Source organism: Lonchura striata, chromosome 2, assembly GCF_050655825.1.
Source record: "Lonchura striata isolate lonStrDom1 chromosome 2, ASM5065582v1, whole genome shotgun sequence".
Lineage (NCBI taxonomy): Eukaryota > Metazoa > Chordata > Aves > Passeriformes > Estrildidae > Lonchura > Lonchura striata.
This window is the reverse complement of record NC_140704.1, coordinates 73662638-73686554: the sequence shown is the minus strand read 5'-3', so window position 1 is coordinate 73686554 and position 23917 is coordinate 73662638. Positions and strand designations below refer to the sequence as shown.

Sequence of the window (23917 nt, the reverse complement as noted above, 5' to 3'; positions counted from 1 at the left end):
CTGTTTTTCAGTGAATTCTGTTTTTCACACCAATCATCTCCACATCTGCCAGCTCACTGCCACCTTTGATGGCCAGAATCACTTTGCCTACCCCTTCTCTGAAGGCCTTTACGCTATGGGACAGACTGTATTGTTACACATACATCTTCCATCCCAATGAAGTATCAGAGCCACAAAAACACCAGTCCTCTTCCAAATGACACAGATATAGACTGACATGAATAGTCTTTTTGATTTATTCTAGCACTTTGCTAGAAGAACAGGAGACAAGAAAAATGCTTTTAAATATCTACTGAGCTTTTAAATCTCTACTTTTGGAGTGGAGATGCTACAACATTCATATTTAATTTGATACACTGCTCATCCACTGACTCTTTGAATCTGCTTCACTGCCGGTCAGAGTTTAAATGCTGACTCTGGCCTAAATCCCAGGACCTTCCCCTGTCTACTGCAAACCCTGGCTGCTGCCTAGGAGGGCAGATTTCTGGGAGCCATCTTTATGTCCTGGTAGTCCAAAGGCACACACTGAACTTTCTCCACTTGTCCAAAAGGTGGTAACAAATCTCCCGCTTGGGCCTTCTGAATACTGTCATCCCTTCAGAGATCTGGAGGATTAAGGTCCTACAGGCTGGCTCTGGTTTCGTTTGGAAGGCAGTTTGTGGCTGGTGGGATCAGAGGAGCAGCAGCCTGGGGCCTTAGCCTGGCAAGGATAACTGTAAGCCAAGGCTTGAGGAAGAGGGGATGCTCCAGGGCCCGGCCCCTCCCTTCGGCGCTGCGGCCGCAGAGCCTCCAGCCAAGCGGTGAGGTGGAGGTGGCGCGGCGCCGGCCGCCGCCCCCCGCCGCGTGAGGAAATGGCTCTCACGTGAGGGAAGCGGCAGCGCCCGGCTCACCCTGCCCGCTGCCCGGAGAGGAGGCGCCAGCGGGTCTGGGGCCGTCCAAGGCATGCCGACGAGCTTCACGGTGGTGCCGGTGGAGGCGCAGGGAGAGGAGCGGCAGCGGGATGGGCAGCTGCCAGAGGAGGAAGATGAAGGCAACGAGAAGGACAGGGGCGCTGGTGAGAGAGTAGGGAAGCGCCGGGGGCAACGCGTGAAGAAAGCGTCGGCTCTGTGCATGCAGGGGAGCGGGTCTCTGCCGGGCCGGCGGAGAGCCCCCGAATACTTTGGAGGGGCCGTAGCGCCTCTCTGCAGCGAACGCTGCCGGGGCTACCTGTCTAGGTGTAGAAGTGCCTTCGGGAAAGGGCGAAAGTCCGGCGCCTGGGGTGGCTGAGAGCTTGTTTCGCTTTGTTTCCATTAGTCAGCGCCGCTGGCCGAAAGGAGGAAGTACTCAGGGGCGGCTCCGGCCGGTGCAGCGGAGCTGCCCGCGGAGCTGCCCGCGGAGCTGCCCGCGGAGCTGCCCCCGGAGCTGCCCGCGGAGCTGCCCCCGGAGCTGCCCGCGGCGCTGCCCGCGGAGCTGCCCCCGGAGCTGGCCGCGGAGCTGCCCCCGGAGCTGGCCGCGGAGCTGCCCCCGGAGCTGCCCGCGGAGCTGCCCCCGGAGCTGGCCGCGGAGCTGCCCCCGGAGCTGCCCGCGGAGCTGCCCCCGGAGCTGCCCGCGGAGCTGCCCCCGGAGCTGGCCGCGGAGCTGCCCCCGGAGCTGGCCGCGGCGCTGCCCGCGGAGCTGCCCCCGGAGCTGGCCGCGGCGCTGCCCGCGGAGCTGCCCCCGGAGCTGGCCGCGGAGCTGGCCGCGGAGCTGCCCGCGGAGCTGCCCGCGGAGCTGCCCGCGGAGCTGGCCCCGGAGCTGGCCGCGGAGCTGGCCGCGGAGCTGCCCCCGGAGCTGGCCCCGGAGCTGGCCGCGGAGCTGCCCCCGGAGCTGCCCCCGGAGCTGCCCCCGGAGCTGGCCGCGGAGCTGCCCCCGGAGCTACCCCCGGAGCTACCCCCGGAGCTGCCCCCGGAGCTGGCCGCGGAGCTGCCCCCGGAGCTGGCCGCGGAGCTGCCCGCGGTCGGGCGCGGCGCCCGCCCGGGGCGGCGCGGGGCGGTCAGTCCGCCTCCCGCCCGCCACGGCGAGCGGGCGGAAGCAGCGCCGCCCACCGCGGTCTAACGAACGGGGAAGAGACTTTGGAGATCGGATCGTGAAATCCAACCATTAGGCTATCCTAAAAGCTAACTGCTGTTGGAGCACACTAGAGAGAGGGCTAGGAGGCAAGATTCAGACTGTGGAGAAGAGCACAATTTTACCTGCCTTGTTTCAGGTGTTTGTCCAGCCATGCGCTTTTCTAGGGTTAAGTAGGTGTTTGCTACGAGATGCCGTCGCGCTCGGAGCCTCGCTTCTTGCTAGGCCTCGTTCTTGAAGCCTCCTGGGGCAGAATCAAACCGGAGGTGGAGCCCGGGTATTATGAGTAAGGGTCTGCTCAGGACAGCCCCTTATGCAGGGGCAGTAGTATACCTCTGCCAGCATTGCTGCGGAAATGAGTTACTCTTCACCTGCATGACAAGGCACTGCTGGGAAAGCAGCAATTCTGTGGCTCTTAACACTTCCTTTTTTCTGAAGCGCGTTGCAGCAGCAATACCAAGTATGGTGTGTGAATCACTGCTAGCACTTCGGGAGCTAGTTTGCATCTCACACTTTATTTTGGACAGTCTTTGCTCTGTTACAATCGATACCTCTGTAAAGTTTTGGGTGAGGGATTAACTTCGTTAGATGATAACAGTTGAATAGATGGGGGTTTGTAAAAGGCATCTTATTTTTGTGGTACAGATGTCAGATAAATAAGGCTAACTCTGTGTGATGTGGGATATGAATGTAAAAAGATAAAAAGAGATATTTGACACACTTAATATATTTACATTATTTTAGTAAGCTAATATAGTTAAACACCAAGCTGACACAGTTATTTTCTTCCAAAGCTTTCTACTCTTAAATCTTACTAACCTATTAAAGATACATAATACATATAGTTACCGTTCCCCTAGTATATTCAAATGATGACTAGGTGTTCTAATAACCGCTTCCTCTTTTTCCAAACTAAATGCAATAGAAAAACCAAAACAATATAAGCTGTGACAACAGTTTGTTTCTGACAACAAACAACAGTTTGTTTCTGTGACATCTGTTTGTACGGGATGGATGGTTGGTAGTACAGCATTAATCTGGACAAATTTTCTTTTGGTAGAAGAGCTAGTCAGAGAGGCATGGTGTATAGTGTTTACTCAGATGGCATGTCAAAATACTGAATATACCTTCAGGCATAGTTAGACAGGATGTGTTAGACTGCATGTATATATGAAGTATCTGAAAGGCTTGGAACATTTTCAAATCCTGGGAAGGTGAGAAGAGTGGAACTGCTACTTTCATAGTGTTCCAACTAAAGGCCAGAGATAAAAAAAAAATCTTGATGTGATTAGGTGGTGTTCTGGGGACTAGTAGTTACAGTTGCAAGATATATTTAAATACCGTTATGGATCTGTATCAGTCAAGTGGATGAATTTATGTATGACGGTTCCTGTGTGTTTGTAAAATTGGATGTAGAGAGGAAGACACTGAAAAGGGAAGCCATTGATTGGTATATAAATTATAGGCAAAGAGCTCTGACTTAATGAAGAGATTAAATGCTACCCTCTGACAGTGTTTTGGGACATGAAAAATGTACTACTTACTGTTGCTTTGGGTAATGTATGGAATTGTTAAGTTCATGCTGTATGATCAAATAATTGTTCTTGAGTTATTCTTCTGAAAACTAAAGAATTCTGAAATGTTAGTATTGCTAAAAGCTGCTGTAGTTAAGCTTTTGCCTGCTGCTCAGAGAAGGACTCCTTGCCCTTCTCACCGCTCCAGCCTTGAGAAAAAGGTTAAGAAGTAAATTATTTCTTTCCTTATCATCCTCTGTGTCTGGCTTTGCTTCCTTTTTCCTGTGCTTGACCATCAGACACTTCACTAGTCTGGTTCAGCATGCTAAACTGTGAGTAAACTAAATTACTGCAGAGGTAAAAATCATGCTTCCCATGTTTTTGAGTTGAGGTGAGTACTGCAAAAAGTGAGAATAGCTAGGGTTGTGTCAAGGTGAGATGTGGGTAAAGCTGAGAGCAGAGATGAACATAAAAAAGAGGAGAACGGGAACTTCCCTTTGACTTAACCTTAGCCTATATAGCTCAGCATGTAATTTTGTTCCAGTTGTTTAGAAATCTAGCATGTTATCAGTTTTGATTGAATTGTCTGTCTTAAAAAGCGAGTAGTTTCTCCTTGACTGCACTAGTACCGTTTTTTAAAAAACCCCAACCTACCAAACACAGGAAAACCTGACAAACCTGTCCCATCAAACTCAATGCTAATTTTTTTGAGAGAATCAGCTATGCTGTCTAGTCATTAGATCAACAGTAAGGTCGTTTTGATCCATATTAGCAAGGCACTTACCAATTTATGCACAATTTTGAGCATTTATCCCCTTTCACACATTCTTACCTGATAATCATCTGTGTGGTAAAGCAGTAACCTGGGATGTTTTTGCTCTATGATCTGCACTCCTTTTTTAATAATCTGAAATTCCATAGCTTCGTGTTTTCTGACTATATGATACTTCGATGTGTATGAAAAGAGGGGAGGACATTTGTGACTGCCTATGGGGCTGGATGGTAGCACTAGTTGCAATAGTACTTCAGAAGAGGCAGAAGTTAACATGGTTAAGAGTGCAGACTGCAAAGATGTGCCTGTGTCTTTTAATGTGTTTATAATATACTACAAAGAAAGGGTAGTCAGGAGGTAGTAAATGGTTGGAGAAGGAAATATGAGTCTGTAGACAGTAAGGTGTGAAGTTTTATAAGACATTCTGGGCTTGATTTTTGTTGGGTGTTTGATTTGTTTTCTTCACACGTAGTTGTAGTGACTGTCTAGATAGACCTGTAAAAATTTTGTAAAGTTGATCAGCTTTTTGTTCCTTAGCTGCTCTGTATATCATGTGTTTCAAGGCATCGCTAGTATTTTTAGCATCCCGTGGTAATATTTATCTTGCCACTGCAGTTTCTTATTTAGAAACTAATGTGAGAACTCCTGCAAAATCTTTTAAAATTGAAGACCCTCAAATACAAGGAATAGCAATAACAAACCGGATCATCTACAAAGAAACTATCATATGAATGAAGCGTGGATGCTGTAAATTTCTGCAAAATCTTTATTGGAAAACTAGGGAATAGTCGACACATATGTATGTGTCTGTGTGTATGTGCAAAGGAGGAAGATAGGTTCATCTCACTGAGAAGTCTAGTGTTATTTTCAGTCAGCCCTTCAACCTCAACAGCCACAGTTGACCATTCTCGCAGCATAGATATTATGATAAGAGAAAAGTAGATTTTAGATGTTATTCAAAGATTTGATCCCAGGAACTAGTCTGTTCCTGTCACTGGCATCCACTTAACAGAATTGAAACACTTTCTATGAGTTTAAGGCTAGTATAAAATGTGTAATACATTAATGCATAAACTAGAAAACAACAACATATTTACTTTGAAAGAGAATGAACAAATTATGCTGCCAGTCTTAAAAATAAACCTTTCTAATTTAAAAATATTTGTTTTTAAAAAGAGCTTACAAAATTACAAGAACTATATTTTTAAGTGTTTATCTGCTACATCTTAAGTAGAATAAATGCTAACTATTTCTACATAAAATCAATGCTTAAAAACTATCTGAATTGCTTAAAGTCTGCTAATATGTAGGTGTGTAAAAGAAGGTTTTTTTAATAGTAGATAGATCTTTCAAATAGGTTAATAATACTTGTTGCTAATCTCTAATGATCTTTTTAGTGGATATATTTTAAAGTGAATTTAGTTGATAGAAATAAAACTTATAAAGTACTTATTTAATGGAGACATGGGATATTTCAGTGATTTCATCCTTCCCATATCACTAAGCAGGGTGCTTATTGCTGACAAAAATCTTTCAGCTTAATTCTTTTTAGAGCGTTCTGTGACTGTAGTTTGTGTCATGTTCATGCCTCATGCTGTCTGAAGCCTTAATGGCTTGTTTCAGGATTAATCCAATGCTAGTAAGAAACAGGATTTGAGGTCTTACACTAAGCCGGGAGGAAGGAACTGTCAGTTTTCTGTTTCAATTCATGATACCTGAAGAATCACCAGAGGAAACTGGCTTAATTTTCCTTAATCATGAGTGAGCAAGATTATGAAGAAAACGGGCCAAATCCAAGTGAGTCTCTTTACAAGACAATGCTGTGGTTCTAATGTCTTTCTTACTGAAATAGGAGGTTCCTGTATTTCCAGCCATATTTTAAAGAATTTATAAAGAGCTTTTGCAGTGTTTTCATTAGAAGTAAGCTGTGGTTGATTATAATAGTAGCCTAAGTAAGGAAAATGTAAGATTTAGCAATGTTACATAGGTGATGGATGTAACTTTAGAATCATCCATTATGATATTCTCCATTATAAAGAGCTTTATTTACAAGGGGTTTAAATACACTTTGTTCTGCATATCGTTATAACACATAAATTGTCCTAGTCATTAATAAAAATACTGCAAGAAATTTGTGATGTAGTAAATATATTTAGACATTAAATTACTAAAAATAACCCAATAACATGAAACTTTGAGCTAGGTTGCACTGAATTCTTAAACCAATGTGGAACAAAAATTGAGGTAAAGTATGTTCAAATAAGTTTATGGATGCCTTTTTCATAATTTGTATTATAGCAAGATAGTGGCTTTTAAAAACTTGACTGTATTTTAGAACTCCAAGGTGACTTTTAAAAACTTGACTGTTTTAGAGCTCTAAGGAGTGCTCCAATATGTGGATTTAAATTAGAAGTGTTAAGACATTTAATTTCTAAGATTCTATGGCTTTAGTTGCCTGCCAATCAAAAACTTGAACTTACAAGAAGGAAATATGCATGATAGAGAAGATAGAATTATAGGTTTTTCCACAGGCAGCTTTCTTGGATGCAATGGTCATATACATCAGTTTTATTGACTTTTAAAGTTTATGTATTTTTACCTTTAAAAGTTTTGTTACATTAACATAAAATGTTTGTCTCTTGTACAAACAGGATCTCATTTTCATAGTCTCAGTTTGCAGTGGCTTGTTCTTAATGTGACCAAATACTGAATGAAAATGTTACCATTATTTTTATTTAAAACTGTTACATTTTACCTGTAAATGGCTAATCTGAACCTGCCTCAAGGTACATGGACTGTGATTAAGAGTTGCCCTTTGCAAACTATGAAGAATTAAGACTTTTCTATTAAGGGTTATTCCCCCGCTGCAGTTCTGCTTTAGATAACACCATATAAAATTAGCAATTTCTAGTGGGAATCAAAACTTTTCTAGTTTAACACATACTTGTTTGGAGAACAGCTATACATTATCATAGCTGAGCTACCTTATTTGAGGTCATGTTGTTCAAAAGTTTATATAATTCTCACTCCTTTGAATAACACCTGTATTTTTTTGCCATATGAAAGCTATCTATTTTTATTTTTCAGATAGATGTTAAACTCTTACAGCATGTCAGGAGAAAAAGATGCTTGCTTTTTTAGACAAAACATGTTTGAATACAAAAGTAAATGGGAGCATTAGGAGCATTACTTGGATATGAATAATGATGGCAGACATAGTCTGGGACAGTGAGGAAGCAATGAATCTGAAAAGGATTTAGGGGTCAGACTGGAATAGAATATCATGAGCTTGGTTTAAGGCTATGGTAAAGAGGGCTAGCCTGATCCTTGAAGTAGAGAGGTGACGATTATACTTCTGTAAATAGCATTGACTGAGTCTGGTGTTAGAATGCTGTATTTGATTTTCAAAGTTTAATTTTTTTTTTGTTTTGTTTTGTGTAACTTAAAACCTGTACAGAACGTTTCCACAAAAATAATTTAAGAGTTAGAAAAATGCTTTAGGAAGTTTTTCAATTTTTCAAGAAATAGGTTGAGATGATTTGAATAAGTATAGTTACCTTCACAGCGAGAAAATACTTTGAGTGGTTAAATTTGGAAGCAGTTGCTAGGATGTTATAGCTAGAAGTTTGAAAGAACCAAATTTAAATAGAAATGTGGAACAATTTGAGATTTTTTCAGTATTAAAAAACCTCTTAAGTTTTACATAAATTAATAGGGTTTTTTCTTATTTCAGTTCTGAAAACATCAAGAGATGCACTGCTTAAATTTCAATATGATTTTTTTTAAAGTTATAGAGCTTAATGATCAAATGAAATTCCTGAGCCTGTGTCAAGATGGGAAATTAGGTAGTAAAATATTTTTGTTCTAATATCTTGAACAGGCATCACAGTGCAAATACAGGATCACTTAAATGATCATTTCCTTGCCTACCTCTAGCCTTTCTCTGCCACTTTCTCTATAACAAGACAGCTATAATATATATTTTTCATACTCTATTACTTGTGATTCAGGAGTGGGGAAGAAAGCAGAGGTGGGATTGTCATGAATGCTGAGGAAGTTGTTTCTGTTTGAGTAATTCCTCATTCTTACGCTCATTGTCTCTGGTGACAGCATATGAATTTATGTTTAATAGTTCAGTTTCTGTGAGGAACAGTATGATATGGGGATGAAGAGGGGTGAGTAATAAGCATGAGAGGGGAATTGCAAAATTGTTATGGTTTGAAGGGACTTCTGGAGATCATGTAGTCCAACCTCTAAATAAGAGGGTCACCTTATTGGTGAAGGTGGCATCTGCATGTTTAAGTTATACTGTTCGGTTCTATTTACAATATAAAATGGGCCAGTTTGGATCAGCTTAGAAATTTTTAACTGTTAACATACCTTAAAAGTAATATACCTGTTGGTGTTTGTGAAGGTCACTACTCTGAAACTTCTGAAGACTATGACTTTGGATACTGTACTACCTTTTGTGTCTGTGACCCTCAATGAATTGTAACGCACAAAAATTTTTACCTAAGTTTTGTTTGGTGTGTGGAAATGTTAATAAAAATTATCTGATGATATCAGAAAACTTAAGGTCAGCACAGCTCTGGTGTAGTTTGTGATAATTTGTGTGGGTTACACTGCATTGGCATTTGGGGGACTGGCATGTACAGGTGTGCACATAGTGATGATCTGCATCAACACACTGAATATTACCTTGAGACATATTTTTTACCTTCTCTTCTTGTAGCTGTATGTCTTGTTTACAAAAGATGTCATTGCAGCTAATTTCCATGCAGATATAACCACTCATCACAGTGCTTGAGTATCTAGAAATCAAGAGTAGGGTTTTTTGCATGTCCTATCAACACAGCAAATACAACATAGGCTTTTAGGAAAGGTACATTAGTTATAGGTTTAGTTTGTCTACTGGTCCAGCAGTAAGCACAGAATTGTGCTAGGTTATATGAACATTCTGTATCACATAAAAATTTGTAATAATAGTTTTTAAAGTAGGTATGAGGGTACAAAAATAATTTTTAAAACTTAGGCTTTGATGACTTATGTTGGGTGACATGGAGTATGACATCAACAGGCAAATTTTTTTTTGTATGTCAGAAGACAGCTGAAACATACTAGAAACAAACCCAAAGAAGGTTTTTGGTTTTTTTTTTTTTTTGGTTATTCTATTTTGCCTTTTTTTGTGGTTCAAAATGAAATACTAGTCTAGATTTAAGATTTTTGCCTATAAACCATCATAAACTGAGTTTCTTTCAGAAATCAAGCAACTGAAATTATGGATTTTGGAGCACTTGAGTTGCAGAAACTGGATTTCAGAAGAAATACAGCTTAAAGATATATCTGAAACAACATTGGAAGTTCTAATTTTTATTTTAAGTTTCACTCAACTCACACTTGAGAAGTGTTTAAACAGACACAGTTTCAAAGAGACCTAAGGAAAAGGTGATTAGCTTGTTAAGCATTGGAATGGGTTGCCCAAGGAAGTGGCTGAGTCACCGTCCCTGGTGGTATTTAAGTATGTGTAGGTGTGGTGCTTAGGGACATTGTTTAGTGGTGATTTTGGCAGTGTTAAGTGCATGGTTGGGTTCAAGGTTCTTTCCCAACCTACATGATTCTGTGATTTGACTATCTTAAAGCTTCCTCAGAGAATTCAAGGTGATAGGGTTAAGATAAACCATAGATGGCTTAAGACTTATTAGTGAAATGAAACACTTATTCCTTTTGTGTTCCATGTTACTTCAGTAGAAGTAACTGAAATACATTTTTCTCTTGTTCACTTGATGCATGAGGGGCAAGATTTACAGCATTTGTGAAAAGTGTTAATCCTGTTTTAATTTAGTTCTGGTTTTCTAATGAATCCTTTATTTTCTATTGAATCTTCTTTTGACAAAGGGATGAGCGAAAGATTGAGACAGTTTGGTTATTTTCACCATAAATGTTGTCTGTGTGTTGAGATTCTGAAATTTGTTCTTTCTACTGAATGGTATAATACATGTCAATTTGACTTACATGTTAATAAAATTCACTGTATATCTAAACATATTAAATAAGCATACTTCAAAAGGTGGTGGTTTTTAATTTAAAATAAATTTATTTATTTTGTTGGCAGCAGTGATGAAAACTCAAAGGTGTTCATAGGTGTTTTTATGAATATACTAACAAAAAGGGGACTAAGGAAAATCTATCCTTTATTGGATGTGAAGGGTAACATTGTAACAAAGGATGAGAAAGTGTGAGGTGCCTTTTTAACCTCAGTCTTCAACAGTAAGACCAGTTATCCTCATGGTAACCAGCCCTTGGAGCTGGTAGAAAGAGATGGGGAGTAGAACTGGCCCCCTGTAATCTAGAAAAAGTAGTTAGTGATCCATTGAGCCACTTCATAAGTGTATAGGGCTGGATGGAACCCACTAGAGTGTACTGGGGGAGCTGGCAGAAGAGCTTGCCAAGCCATTTTCTATCATTATTGTTAGTCCTTATAAACTGGGGATGTTCCAGACAAACAACAACTGGAGGTTAGCCACTGTGGTACATGTATGAGGTTCAGTAAGGCAAAGCGCCAGGTCATGCACAAAAACCCCATGCAACTTTGCAGGCTGGGAAAAGAGTGGCCTGAATGTGGCTCATCAAAATAGGATCTCAGACTCCAAGTCAACAGCTGGCTGAATATGAGCCAGTGATGTGCCTAGGTGGACAAGAAGGCCAATGGCATCCTGGCGTCTATTGAAAATAGCATGGCTAGCAGGACTAGGGAAGTGATTGTTGCTCTGTACTTGACACTGTTAAGGCCACACCTCGAGTTTTGTGTCCTGTTTTGGGCCCCTGTCTTCAAGAAAGTTATTGAGGGTGTCCAGAGAAGGGCGATGAAAGTGGTGAAAGGTCTGGAGCACAAGTCTGATGACAAGTGGCTGAGGGAGCTGGGGTCATTCAGCCTGAAGAAAAGGAAGATCTGGAGGTACCTTAGCACTCTCTATAACTACCTGGAAGAAAGTAGGAAGGTAGGGGTTGGCCTCTTCTCCCAGGCAATGGCAATATGGCTAGAGGAAACGGACTCAAACTGCACCAGGTGAGGTTCAGATTGGACATGACGAAGATTTTTTTTACTGAAAAGGTGGTTAAACATTGGATTGGAATGCCTGGGGAAGTGGTAGAGCCACCTTGGGGATGTTCAAGAAAGGACTGCATGTTGCACTTAGTGCTATGTTAAGTTGGTATGGTAGTGTTCAGTCAAAGTTTGGACCTGATCTTAGGATTCTTTTCCGACTTTTATGATTCTGTGGTTCTAAAGACTTTTATGATAATTGTAGAAGTAGTCAACAAACTGCAGATGACAGAGTACTTGTCAGTTTGCTTTTGTGGACACATTTTCTCCATTGATTCTCTTTCAAGTGAAGCTAAAATACTATTTTACATGATCAACATTACCTGTCAAATTGCGATGACAAATATACACAAATGCAAAAAGAGAACTGTATTAGAGAAACAGGAATTTATTGCAATCTGTCACTACCAGACTATTATTAGAAAACTTTGAAATAGGCAGAATATTGATTATAAGCACTGAAATAGGTTTCCTGTTCTTCAGATCCTAAGTTCTGCATTTTTCTGTTTGAAGCCTATTAGGTGAGTTTAAACAAGACATGTTTGTTAGAGATGCTGTGCTCTTTTTTATATTAGAGTAAAGTCAAGTAACTCTGTTTAGAAATAGAAACATATAAAAGACAGCTTCACTATTCTCTTACCTACAATTTAAAATACTGTGTAGTGCTGAGATACTGATTTGTATGTCCAGAACTGACTAGCCAAAACTATAGTCTTTAACCTCAGAATTATGAATACTGATTAACTTTTTTTTTTTTTTTGCTAGCCTTTTGGTGTTTAGATTAGTGTAATGATGCCCACTCCAGTAACTCCAGTGACATTATCTTCTGCATGAGTGCAAAACAATAGTTAAAATTTCTCATCTGTCTTTTTAAAGAGATTGAAGAGACTCCTTTCTGAAGGGACTGGAAGTACCCTGAAAGGAGTACTAATATTTAGTTAATAACTACAGGTACTAGAGGTCAGTTGGTGAGTAAGTCAATAGAAGTGTGGTCTTGGCAAGACTGAAATCAAGCAACCTTATTTTTATTTTAACTTGGGAATGTACCTTTTAATGAATGACTTATAAAAACTTCAGCAGAAATAATGGGGTGATTTCAGGAATGGAGCTAAAAGAAAAACAATGTTCCAAAAATCTTGGAAAGAAAATGCAATGTCTTAAGCAAGAAATCCTAGTGCTCATATGCTTTAGCAAAATGATAAGAGGAATTAGGATGTATTTATTTCAGGGCAGAGTTGCTTTTTTGTTGTCTGTGAAAAAGCTAATTGAACATTTCTCTAAGTACAGTGGAGCCCATTAAAGTGGAACCCATAAATGCCAATTTCTCAGATAATCTTGTGTGAAACCAGCATGTTCCACATACTGTGAAACATCTCAAGGTGTTAGTTCATGAGGGATATTCTTTTGTGTTGACAGTGTTCCTTCTGCTGGCCTCGCATTAACCTTGGTTGGAAGAGGGGCACCTAACCAAGCTGTTGGACTTGAAGTAGTGGGAGACCAAATATAAACTGTAGAGAAACAGAAAAATGAAAGTTGGAGGATGTGAATAGAAGGAGATATATTGGATGTGTGAATTCCTCACCATTTCTTCTCTGGACTGAGGAACTAATTTTAGAGCCCTAAATTTTAGAACAGTTGTTATCTTCTGTGTCTCTTATTACAATATGTGGTTTCTATGTCAGGATACCAGTAAGGATAGTGATACTGTGGAGAGTGGTAGGAAATTGGTGGGAAACCCATAGTCCCTCTTATCTTTGAGGGACTGAGATATATTTCTGACTGGTGTACAACCAAGATACTATGTTGCGTTGAGACTAGTGTATACATTTGCCAGAGCTTGCTTCTGGCATTTCATGTAAGGAGCAGAGGGAGGAGACAGGAGAAAAGAGTACAGCTTGTTCTCCAACTGTTCTTTAATTCTGTAGTGAAGAGACTGTAGGTGCTATTGCTGTAATCTATAAGGCCAAAAGGTCACACAGGCAAAGTGGCACAGGCAAGGATTTGAGATTATTTGGAAATGCCAGTGTTGTGACAGTATCAGCATGTAATAGTTTTTGTAGTTTGTGGGCTGAAAGGCAATGAAAGTAATGCTGTATTTTTTGAGAGGTGTGCCAGAGCAGGTCAGTAGAGCTAAGATTAATGCAATTTATATTTCCATAAGGAATGGATTAAGTATAACATGTCATGGAAGGGTCTCCACAACCATTACAAAGTAATTCCTTCTGCATTGTATTTCATAAATTCCTTCCTCAACTACTAGAGATTTTTTGCAGGAGTCAGTAAAGTAATAAAAAGGTTAGCTGGAGGGTTATTTTATTCTATACTTAAAACCCTTACATGAAGTGCAATTATCAAGTGTTTTTTGGGAAACTAGAAAGGGTAGGGGAGAAATTAGTATATGTGTTAAAGACTAATAATTAAGAGTTAAGAGATGGAATACTATACCAAGATTAGACTGTTAAACTAAATTTCCTTAAATGTCTAACATCTGCAGCTTTTGGGGGTCACTTGTTGCTGTCCCCTGTCCCTCCCCAGCCCCCCGGGACCCTCCGGGGTCCCGCTGCCCTGGGCTTACCAGGCAGCGTCTGGGTTAGCACGGTCCGAGCTGCGGCGCTGCCTCAGTCGCCGCTAGGATTCGAGATAAAGAGACCAAGAGAGACCAATGGTATGCTTGTCCAGAGAGATTGTATTGCCTGAAGCGTTGCAGTGACCAAAGGCCCTGGGCTATTGCCCAGATACAGTTTTATACAGCAAAATTAAGAGATAAGGTCTTAAACAATAGAGACAGTGTTCAGCTAAGGCACATCAGAACCACCCCAGGGGCCAGGTCCAATGGGAACTGCTCAGGGGTGGGGAGAAGGGGGTCTACAGAGGAATGCTGAAGCGGGACTTTCCCGAAACAGTGGACCATACATAAATGTATCTTTTTCCTCAGTTTACCATTCCCAAGGCCTTTCTAAAACAATGGGGCATACATGAATGTATCCTTTTCCTCAGTTTACCATTCCCAAGGCCTTTCTAAAACCTTCCTCCACGCTACCATGCCAGCATGATAGCAACAAACATCCATATGTCTGAGATGAAAACTGGGTTTACAGCAACTTAGGGTGTTATTTAGAGCCAGTTCCTAAACCAGTCTTCTGATTATTCCTTTTAGAATATAATGTATCTTTTTTTTTTCTTTTGTTTTTAATTGTGTTCTTTTCCACTAGGGGATGGGATTGCCAGGGAAAGTAGTCCATTTATTAACTGTGCAGAATTGGGCAGCGAAAACATTTATGAAGGAAAGAATATGGCTCTCTTTGAGGTAAGTTAAATACTCCAAAAACATTTTACCTTTAATGGAGATGAGCAATCACCTGTTTTCTTTCTGTCCTAAAACTTAGTGGGGGACGGAATGAGTTTTAGTAACTTTTTAATAGTGTGGTTCCTGCTAACATTCCATTTCAGTGTATTTGAATGGTATATAGGCAAGAACAGTAAATATTGGTGTGCATTAATATGAAGATATAAGTCTTCGTGCTTTTAAATTTTTTGGGCTAGGATCTAGACATTGTTAGAGAAAGCTACTGGAAGGTAAATCTTTTTTAAAGAAATCTGTATTCAATTTTAAAAGGATTAGCAAAATAATTTGTTCAACAGGTGAATTACAGACTTTTTGTTAAGCAGCAAAGCTATAAAACAAACTTACAAGCCATGACTTAGTTGTATTGTCCATCTACAGTGTAGAGTACACCACAGCAATTTCTAATGCAAACATCTACTTCATAATGGATGATTCATGCCTTTTTAATCAGCTGAATGATTACAATCAAATTACTGAAAAAAGTATATTAATTGAATACTTTTAAGGGACACTTTTGCAACTGAGTATTTCTAGTAAAAACCTTAATTGCTGTGCTGTAGCAGCATCAACTAGTCTTGCTCTGATGCTTGCTGTTAACAAAAACAAGGTGCTTCCAACATTGTCTAGCCATCTTACTGTTGCATTTTTCTCAATGTTTTCTTGTTGTTCTCTTACATTTCTCTCTTCTTCCTTTCAAATATCTTTGCACAGAGGACATGGTCTTTCATCTTACCAGTGTATGACCCAAATAATGTATATTTACTATTTTTCACTGTTTTAGAGAAAATTTTGCTAAGGATCAAAGTAATGATCATTAATTGTCTTTTTGTCTTGCAATATCTTATTATTTTTTTTTACAGGAATGATTATATTAAAGTTCTGTCATTTAATTTTTCTCCTTTAAGCTCTACTCCATAAAGCCATTTCCAAAACTTTCTGGTTCAAATTAGTTGCTGTATTCCTCAGTGATGATAATTTGGCCATAGCTGCTTTTTGTCTCGAGTCTTATTTTGAAACATGGCTTACATTAAATCAGCTGATATAAAACCATTATTTTTATGTATCTCAAGTTATAGATATTGCTGTTAACAGTATTATGTTGAAAGCCTTCTAGTGATTTCATCACTGCTGGTGTTGTTGTGGTGAAATTTTTTGACAATATGTATGTTTCAGAGTAAGTTTCCTACAATCTTGTTTTTCTTATGTTTTCAGATATTAGAGTTGCATAAACTGTTACAAAGAAGTTTTACTATTATTACCATTATCATTACTTAATCTTCCAGGCAGAGATACTTTACTTCTTTTCTGTGTTTGTCACTCTGATCTCTTGTCTTCTTTCCAGTATTCAATTTTTTGTATTTAATTGGATTCTCTTGGATCCATTTTTCTTGGAATTCTTGGGTTGTATATTCTTCTGGATTGTATTATTTTTTTAGCATGTTTTTGTTTTGTAGCAGTAAAGAAAGATGGGCTGACTTCTGTGTCAGGTGCTATTACATATGTGATATGCATATGTATGGGTATTTTCAATAAGTTAACACTTTGGATATTGTATGCCTGGTGTAAGATAAAATATGTAGGCTTGCAGCACTAGACTTCAGAGAGGTACTTAAGTAATTTAGTGCTTAAGAAATTATTTAAAGTAACTTTCTAAATACAAGCAAGATGCTGGAAAAACACCCTAATGACTCAACCCTACCAGTACAATTCACTAAAGAAGACTGTGTTGTGATAAAAATAGACTTTTGAAATTACAGTGGTCTTTCTCTAGGTTTTCCTCATATTAGAGCTGCATATTGTAAGGTAGAGTAAAAATATGAAAGAAGTGGTGCAACATAGCCATGTAGAGTTAAACTTCTAGAAATAATAGAACTTTATTTTTGGTTCAAAGCTGACTGGTATTCTGTCATGATAATTTATTTGGCTGAATCAGGGCTGACCTGTTGAGTGTCTGTTTGAAGTAGAATCATAAAATGATGACTTAAAAAAAATTATTTAATGCAGTATTGCTCAAAACCCAACAGGAAGAAATGGATAGTAACCCCATGGTGTCATCTCTTCTGAATAAACTAGCAAACTACACTAATCTGACTCAAGGAGTGGTGGAACATGAAGCAGATGAAGACAGCAAACGAAAGGAAGTCAAGGTATTTAGATTTCTAATAACTTATTGAGATAAAGCTAGCTATAAGAGGTGTATTTTTCAACCTGAAAAGAGAATATGTGGACACTTAAAAATGGGAGTGAGGTTTGTAATAAATACCATGTTTAGAACTTAAGCATTAGCAGCAGGACTTTTGTTAATTTGATGTTCTTTATTAGCATGTTTTAGCAAAACTGTGCTGTAAAACTCCTAGGTAAAACATGTGCAAAGCTAGGATCTTAAACAATGAGTATACCCAGTTTTTTCTTCCTTTCTTTTCTTCTTCCTTATGAACTTGTGCAAGCATCAGTACTTGTTACCTACCTCCAGTGAGCATAAAATAGGACTTTTTACAGGTTTTTTAGTTTATTTTAACTGCCTAGGTTTTTAGGTAGTTATATTAAGGCAAATTTGAGATGAAATAGTTCATTCTTTTAATTCTATAAGCATATGTGCACCTCTTAACACGGTAGTAGTTTTTTTGAGTAGCTGTCTTGGTTTTCTGTGTTGGAGTAAGTATTTTTATAACTTAATTGATGCATTCCAAGAAAACGCTTTCTTGCAAACATCAAAAATATTATACTTGAGGGAGGGGAAGTCATATGCTCTGTTTGACATATTGCTAAACATACTTGCTAGAACTGAATTGAATTCATCAAGGGTTGTCTGCCTACTGGATGTATCTCTGTGTCTGTAGAAATGGAATGTATGCAACAGTTGGAGTCTGCAGTGGCAATGTTGGATTGATTCCTCTGTTAGCAGAGGTTGATTTTGAAGGAGAAAGCTTGGATTAAAACATGTGACCTGATAGAGTATACAAACATATAGGCAAAGGAGGGATAATGAGCTGCATGGTGAGCGTGGTGACTGAAACTAAGAAAATTAAGGTAGATGCTGGGAAAGGACAGTGCTGGGAGTCACCTTGTCTTTGTGTAGGAGAAGGGGTGCTGCTACTGAATATATATGCTGAGCTCTGAAGAAAAGAAGTACATGAGAATGAGAAAAAGGAAAATGAGCACAGAGCAGAAAAGACAGAGATGAAAATACATTTGAAAATAAGCTGAGAACAGCAGTTCATTTGACTGGAAGGGAGATTTTGAGTGGAAGTTGGTACTGGGACAGTGGGCAAGGGTCAGGGATCAAGTCCAACTGTTTGTTTACCTTTTTGCTTATCCTCCAAACTTTTTGCTTATCCTGCTTATTTGTTAATGAGTGTGTTTTCTTTTTGTTTGTCTAGTTGTGCTTGATCTGTATTTGTTCATCTCATCTGAAGATAAACCTCAGATATGAGACAAGTAACACTGATCTTCTCACACTTTCCTTAGCATGAACCCTGTTGTCTGTTCAGCTGCTGTGTAGAGGTTTTTGTCAGTCCAGCACTTTATTGCTCCCTCTGGAGCTGACTGTGAACAAATTAACATCATGTCCTCACTTGCATTTGATCTTGTTTGTGCTCTATGTGGTTGCCTGATAACGCAATTTTTATGTATGTGTCTTAATTTCATTTCTGAAATTGTGATAGTTAAGCCTGTCAGAGTAGCATTTCTAATAGCGTGATTGAGACAGTGGTATTGATGCTGCCCAAGATGGTGGGATATTGCCCAAGATGCTAAAAATAAAAAATATAGTCTGAATGGCATTCTTTGGTTTCTTATAAATATTAGAAAATTTAGTGTTTTCTTAATAATTTTGATAACTTCTAAAGCATCAATGCTTGCTTATTTATTTAAATTGATTGCCATTTTATCACAGCCCAAGTTGTGATTTAAGACCATCTTGTGTAACTGGAAAGCTATTGTGTATAACTGTTGATTCTAGCTAGAGTATTTCAAACCCTGATTTCTCTTTATAAATGTAGAAGACTGAAACTTTAGTGATGAAGCCTGAATGCTTTTGTGTGTGTCTTGACCTATGATGATCACTAGCAACTAAAAAGTACACATATACTATGTTGTGGCAGGTTTTAAAATTTTTGAAAAAAAAAAAAATTGTAGTCAGTTCTGCATTACTTCACACTCTGTCTTAATACCTTGTCTGCCTTTTTTAAAAATTGAAATTACTATTGAATATAATTTTTTGTGCCAGCTGTGTGGCAATTTGTATTCAACTCTTTGTAGAATACAAATGGTATTTTGATTATGACAGTAATTTATCTTTAAACTGTAACTTTAGTCTGTAATTGGTATTTCAGAAAAAGTTTGTAAAGTGTTATAATCAACAGATAAAGGGCCATTCTATCCCTATCAAGGTTTCATCCTAATTCCTGTGGAACAAGAGAATTTGTTATCATGAATAGTTTCTCTCTTTTCAGGAACTTTTCTTCATAAATAGCACATGAATATTTGCAAAGCTGGGCACTCTGAAGCTACCATTCAGTTTCACTTGGCATTTGTTCATGGAGCATTCGTGATAAGTGTTTGTGGAATAAAGTGTTTATGGATTTAAATTTGTTATTGCAAAGGAATTGATGTTCTCACTTTGTTTCCAGGGTCCACGAATGGGCACTTTTATTGGTGTATATCTTCCCTGTTTGCAAAACATCTTGGGAGTTATCCTTTTCCTGCGTTTAACATGGATTGTAGGAACAGCTGGAGTTCTTGAGTCTTTCATCATTGTGTTCATGTGTTGTGCTTGTGTAAGTTGCCCTTATTTTACTTATTTTTTAAATTCTTGTCCAAATTCTCTGTTGGAAGAGTACTGATACCTTCTAATATATGAGTATCAGGGAAAAGATAACTGCCCGTATTTAATCATACTGGTAAAATTGTGCTGATATTTAACCAATATGGTTTAATTGAGAGAAATGGGTTATATATTTAAGCAGTGAGTGTTACATGTCAGTCTAACCCGCATGGACATTTTTTGAGTTGATCAAAGTAAGCATTTGATTGATGAGTTTTATTAAATCAGCCTTTAGCAAATATTTCATTATTTATTTGAGATCGGAACTGTTCTGCTTTTTTCAACTTCAGAACAAATTGAATAATAAACTAGTAGTGCATCCATAAAGTAATTTTTTAGAATATGAGACCACTACTAGATGTTGTCATAATAATGTTATAATTAGTTTTCACTACTTTTTAATTAGAATAATGAGCATACTATTTTAAGTATATGCAATGGTCTGTATTCTTCCAGTTCTTTTTTAAAGACTGTGTCAAGTATAAGTTAACTAAATCTTCTGCTGAAAAGTTGAGTACTTGAGTTGCATGGATATTCCAAATTAAACATCTTGGGGAAAAAAAAAAAATCTAGTTCAATTTGATTACTGTTTTGCCCAATCTTTCAAAAAAAAAAATCCTCCAAAACTTTTGTATTTTAAATTCCCTCTATTTTATCTTTCCACAGACTATGCTTACTGCAATTTCAATGAGTGCTATAGCAACAAATGGTGTAGTTCCAGGTAATGAAGAATTTTATCTTACATAGCAAATTCTCAAATAATGGAAGTTTAAAACTGGGATAAGAAATTCTTATCATTCTCAAATATTAGAAGTAATGTTTTTGTGTCAAATGCATTTTTTCTTTTAATTGATTCTATAAATAACTTTTTAGTATGAGTTGCAGTCTTTAACTGCAACTGGGAGTTATAAATTGAATTAATGGAGACTAGTCTTCACACAAAGCAAATGTCTTTACAAATAAGGCTAATACTTTTCTCTCTCCTGAATTTTCCTACATTCCAGCTAAACACTGGAGTTAGTTTCTTGTTTTATGCAAGAATAGTAACTGGTCTCATGGCAAAAATATTTTTCTGCATGAACACTCTAGGTCCTTAAATTTTCAGGGCAGGTTGATAAATTGATTCAGCTTCATAAAGTAAGAGGATTTTTTTTAAGTTGCAAAATCAGTAAGCTCTTGAAGCTTTTACCCTTTTCAGTTTCTCAGCACAATAATTGATAGTTCTGGTGTTCAGATATTGGTATGAACTCTGAACAGTTTAGCTAATGAACTTAAACTTTGTTGGACAAAAGTAAAAGCTATAATTTGTGTAGGATGTAGAATAATTGTATTATAATTGTATTTTAAGGATACAGTACCATATATGAAATAAAAAAAAAATTGACAATTTTGTTTAAAATACATGTGTTTTATAATAAAACGGAGTTATTCAAATCAGTGTGCAGATAACTAAAATGTTCTGCTCTATTCTCCCTCATATTTTTAACGTTCATCTTAATGGTTTTGTTTAACATGTCTCACAGACTTTGAAACCTGCAGTTCTTACATGAGACAGGTCTTAATTTTCACTTTTTTTGTTGTTGGTGCCAGTTTCTTAGAAAAATTATACTTGTCCTGGAATGTATGGAGAAGGCAGAAAGCACAGAAAGCACAGATAAGAACCTAGGATTGAAGGAGACCTAAGCAGCAGGATCCTTTTTTTGCCTTTGTATGCGAGAGTATTATATTTAGTAAAAGGATTGGTGATGCATCATAAGATCTTTCTTAGTTTCTCATTCATTCATATTGAAAACATTGAAGTCTGCAGAACAGGCTGCCCAGGCAAATGGTGGAATCACCATCCTGGGAAGTGTTCAAAAAACAAGGAGGTGTGGTGCTTACGGACAGGTTGTAGTAGTGGACCAGATAGTATTAGGTCAATGATTAGGACTTAATGATCTTGGAGGTCTTTTGCAATCTTAATGAGTCTATGAAAAACAGCTTCAGACTCTGCACATTAATGTATGTTATTTAAAATTACACACATCTTTTCTCTGTTGCATGGGGTTTTTGTGCATGACCTGGCGCTTTGCCTTACTGAACCTCATACATGTACCACAGTGGCTAACCTCCAGTTGTTGTTTGTCTTCCCACAAGCAAGAAAAAAAAAAAAAGAATTAAAGAGTAGATGGAGAGGGAACCAGAGAGAAGAGTTTGCCTTGAAGGAGTTGGTCGACATTCTAAAAGAAAGAGATGAGCTTGAAATTTAGAGCCTTATTAAAAGGCAAATAGTGTAATGGAAATAGGATGGTGGTGGGTGTAGTTTATGACTTAAAGAAAGATGCTGCATATGTATGGGAAATAAGAGTGAGAAGAATTAAAGAACTCGGGGTTGAAGTGAATAATATATAAGTGGACAAGAAAAAGCAATCCCTACCCAACACCTTTAAACAGTACTAAAAAGACATGATCTTTAGTTACAGAAAATAGAAAGAATCAGTAGAAAATATTCTGTTTTGTCCTTGTCTCATAAAGCAATTATTTTGGAATTTTATTCTTTGATGGGGAACAGCTTAAGGTTAGAAGATAAAAATTCATTCACATCTATTTATACCTGTATATCCTTTTCTAATTTTCTTTTGTTTAGCTTGTGGAATTGTTCCTCTTCTTGCTTTCGTCTTCACTTTCTGTTCCACAGACAATGCACATGGGGATATTAATCTAGAAATGTACATTCTAACTACCTAGATGGTACAAACATTGATTACAGTCTTGTCATGAGCATGTCAGTGGTTTTCTTGATTATGTTGATTGAATGATTCAAATTTTTGTTCTCTACTGCCATCCTTACTTAAACTGAAGGCCTGGAGGTGTTCTGTGTTTTTTGTTTGTTTGTTTTTGTTTTGTTTTCTTAAATTCACAGCTGGAGGCTCTTACTACATGATTTCAAGATCTTTAGGGCCAGAGTTTGGTGGAGCAGTGGGACTTTGTTTCTACTTGGGCACAACCTTTGCAGGAGCAATGTACATTCTTGGTACCATTGAAATTTTATTGGTAAGTGCTAGTTTCTGTTAAGACTAAATATATTTGGGCTGTTTTGGGATATTGCTGGTGAATGTTCTTAATGGTTATAATGCATTCTAGTTTGATGATTGTTAATGTTTTGTTACTACATTTTCAGGATGTTTATATTTATTCTTACTCTACTTATGACTATTTGAGGAAGTTAAATTCTTACCACTAATACAAAAATAAATTAAATGCTATTTTATGTATATTTACTCTACATAATGTGGGAACCAAGCAGAAATCTTCTCTTTTCAAATAATAGTCGGCAAGCATTACCAGGGTAACTTGCTGCTGCCCAATGAAAAGTTGTGGAGAATATGAAGGGTGTATCTCTGATGAGGCAATAACAATCTTTCACACTTCCTCATTTCTGAACTACTGACTTTGATTTTTCATATATTTGCAAAGATGCTGTGGAAGGCTGCCTGTATGGCAGTGGCCCAGCTACTATGGCTTTGCGTCATCCAGGAGGGGCCAGTAATTGGTAATCATATCAGAAAGTGAAGATATGCACAGGAGATACTTCAGAATGCTTTCTTGTAACTTACTCTGATCCATGTCATCAAATCCAGGCTTTTTTACATTTAAATTAGAGATAGTATTTACTAATGCTTGCTTGTGTGATCTGATCTGGCTTGTTGTCTGATCTGTAGTAGTAACACAAGCATGTTTTGAATTGTGGATTGAATTTGGTGCACTGCTCTCCCTAGAGGGAGAGTCATGCTGGGTTTGTGTTGTTAATAAAATGTATGGGGTCTGGATACAGAATTGGAAGTAAAACGCTGTCCAGGATATCTGTCAAAGACCTCAGAATAGACCCCTGACATAGCCACAAGGTGTGAGTATTGCTTTTTTTCCCCTTCACTGGGGCATGGATTATTTGGAGAAACAGAAACCTAGGTCATCTGCCTGTGGTTTTCCCTGGCAAAGGCTTTGAACAGCAGGACAACAAAATCCACAAGAAAATGTTCTGGAGTACCTCCGTACAGAGCCTGAAACTTCTGCAAAGTCATCATGTAGGGTTTTTCTAACAATATATTCTTTATATACACTTTATTTGTAATATTTTTTTAGTTTGCTTTCTTTTTCTTCCATGATGATGTGACAATTTTCATATCTTCCAGCATTCTAGTAAATACTAATTTTGTTAAACTTAAATTTAATCTAAGAAAATTCTGGTGAATAATTATCTATGTCTATTTTTGGATTTTACTTATGAATGTAT

At 38.2% G+C, this 23917-nt stretch overlaps 1 protein-coding gene across 4 annotated transcripts in view; it reads left to right on the top strand.

Moving 5' to 3' along the window:
• The first annotated feature begins 808 nt into the window (after nucleotides 1–808).
• The window catches only part of SLC12A7 (solute carrier family 12 member 7), a 65339-nt gene continuing 42230 nt past the window's right edge, over nucleotides 809–23917 (top strand). For 3 of the 4 annotated variants that reach the window (XM_021540511.4, XM_085571594.1, XM_085571597.1), the window contains exons 1-6: nucleotides 809–1054; nucleotides 14686–14780; nucleotides 16844–16966; nucleotides 19451–19597; nucleotides 20311–20365; nucleotides 22547–22677. In XM_021540511.4, coding sequence (XP_021396186.3) covers nucleotides 943–1054; nucleotides 14686–14780; nucleotides 16844–16966; nucleotides 19451–19597; nucleotides 20311–20365; nucleotides 22547–22677 — 663 coding nt within the window. In that variant the 5' untranslated portion in view covers nucleotides 809–942. Of the gene's footprint in view, nucleotides 1055–14685; nucleotides 14781–16823; nucleotides 16967–19450; nucleotides 19598–20310; nucleotides 20366–22546; nucleotides 22678–23917 lie in introns of all 4 variants that reach the window. The other variant, XM_085571595.1, reaches the window with a different exon arrangement.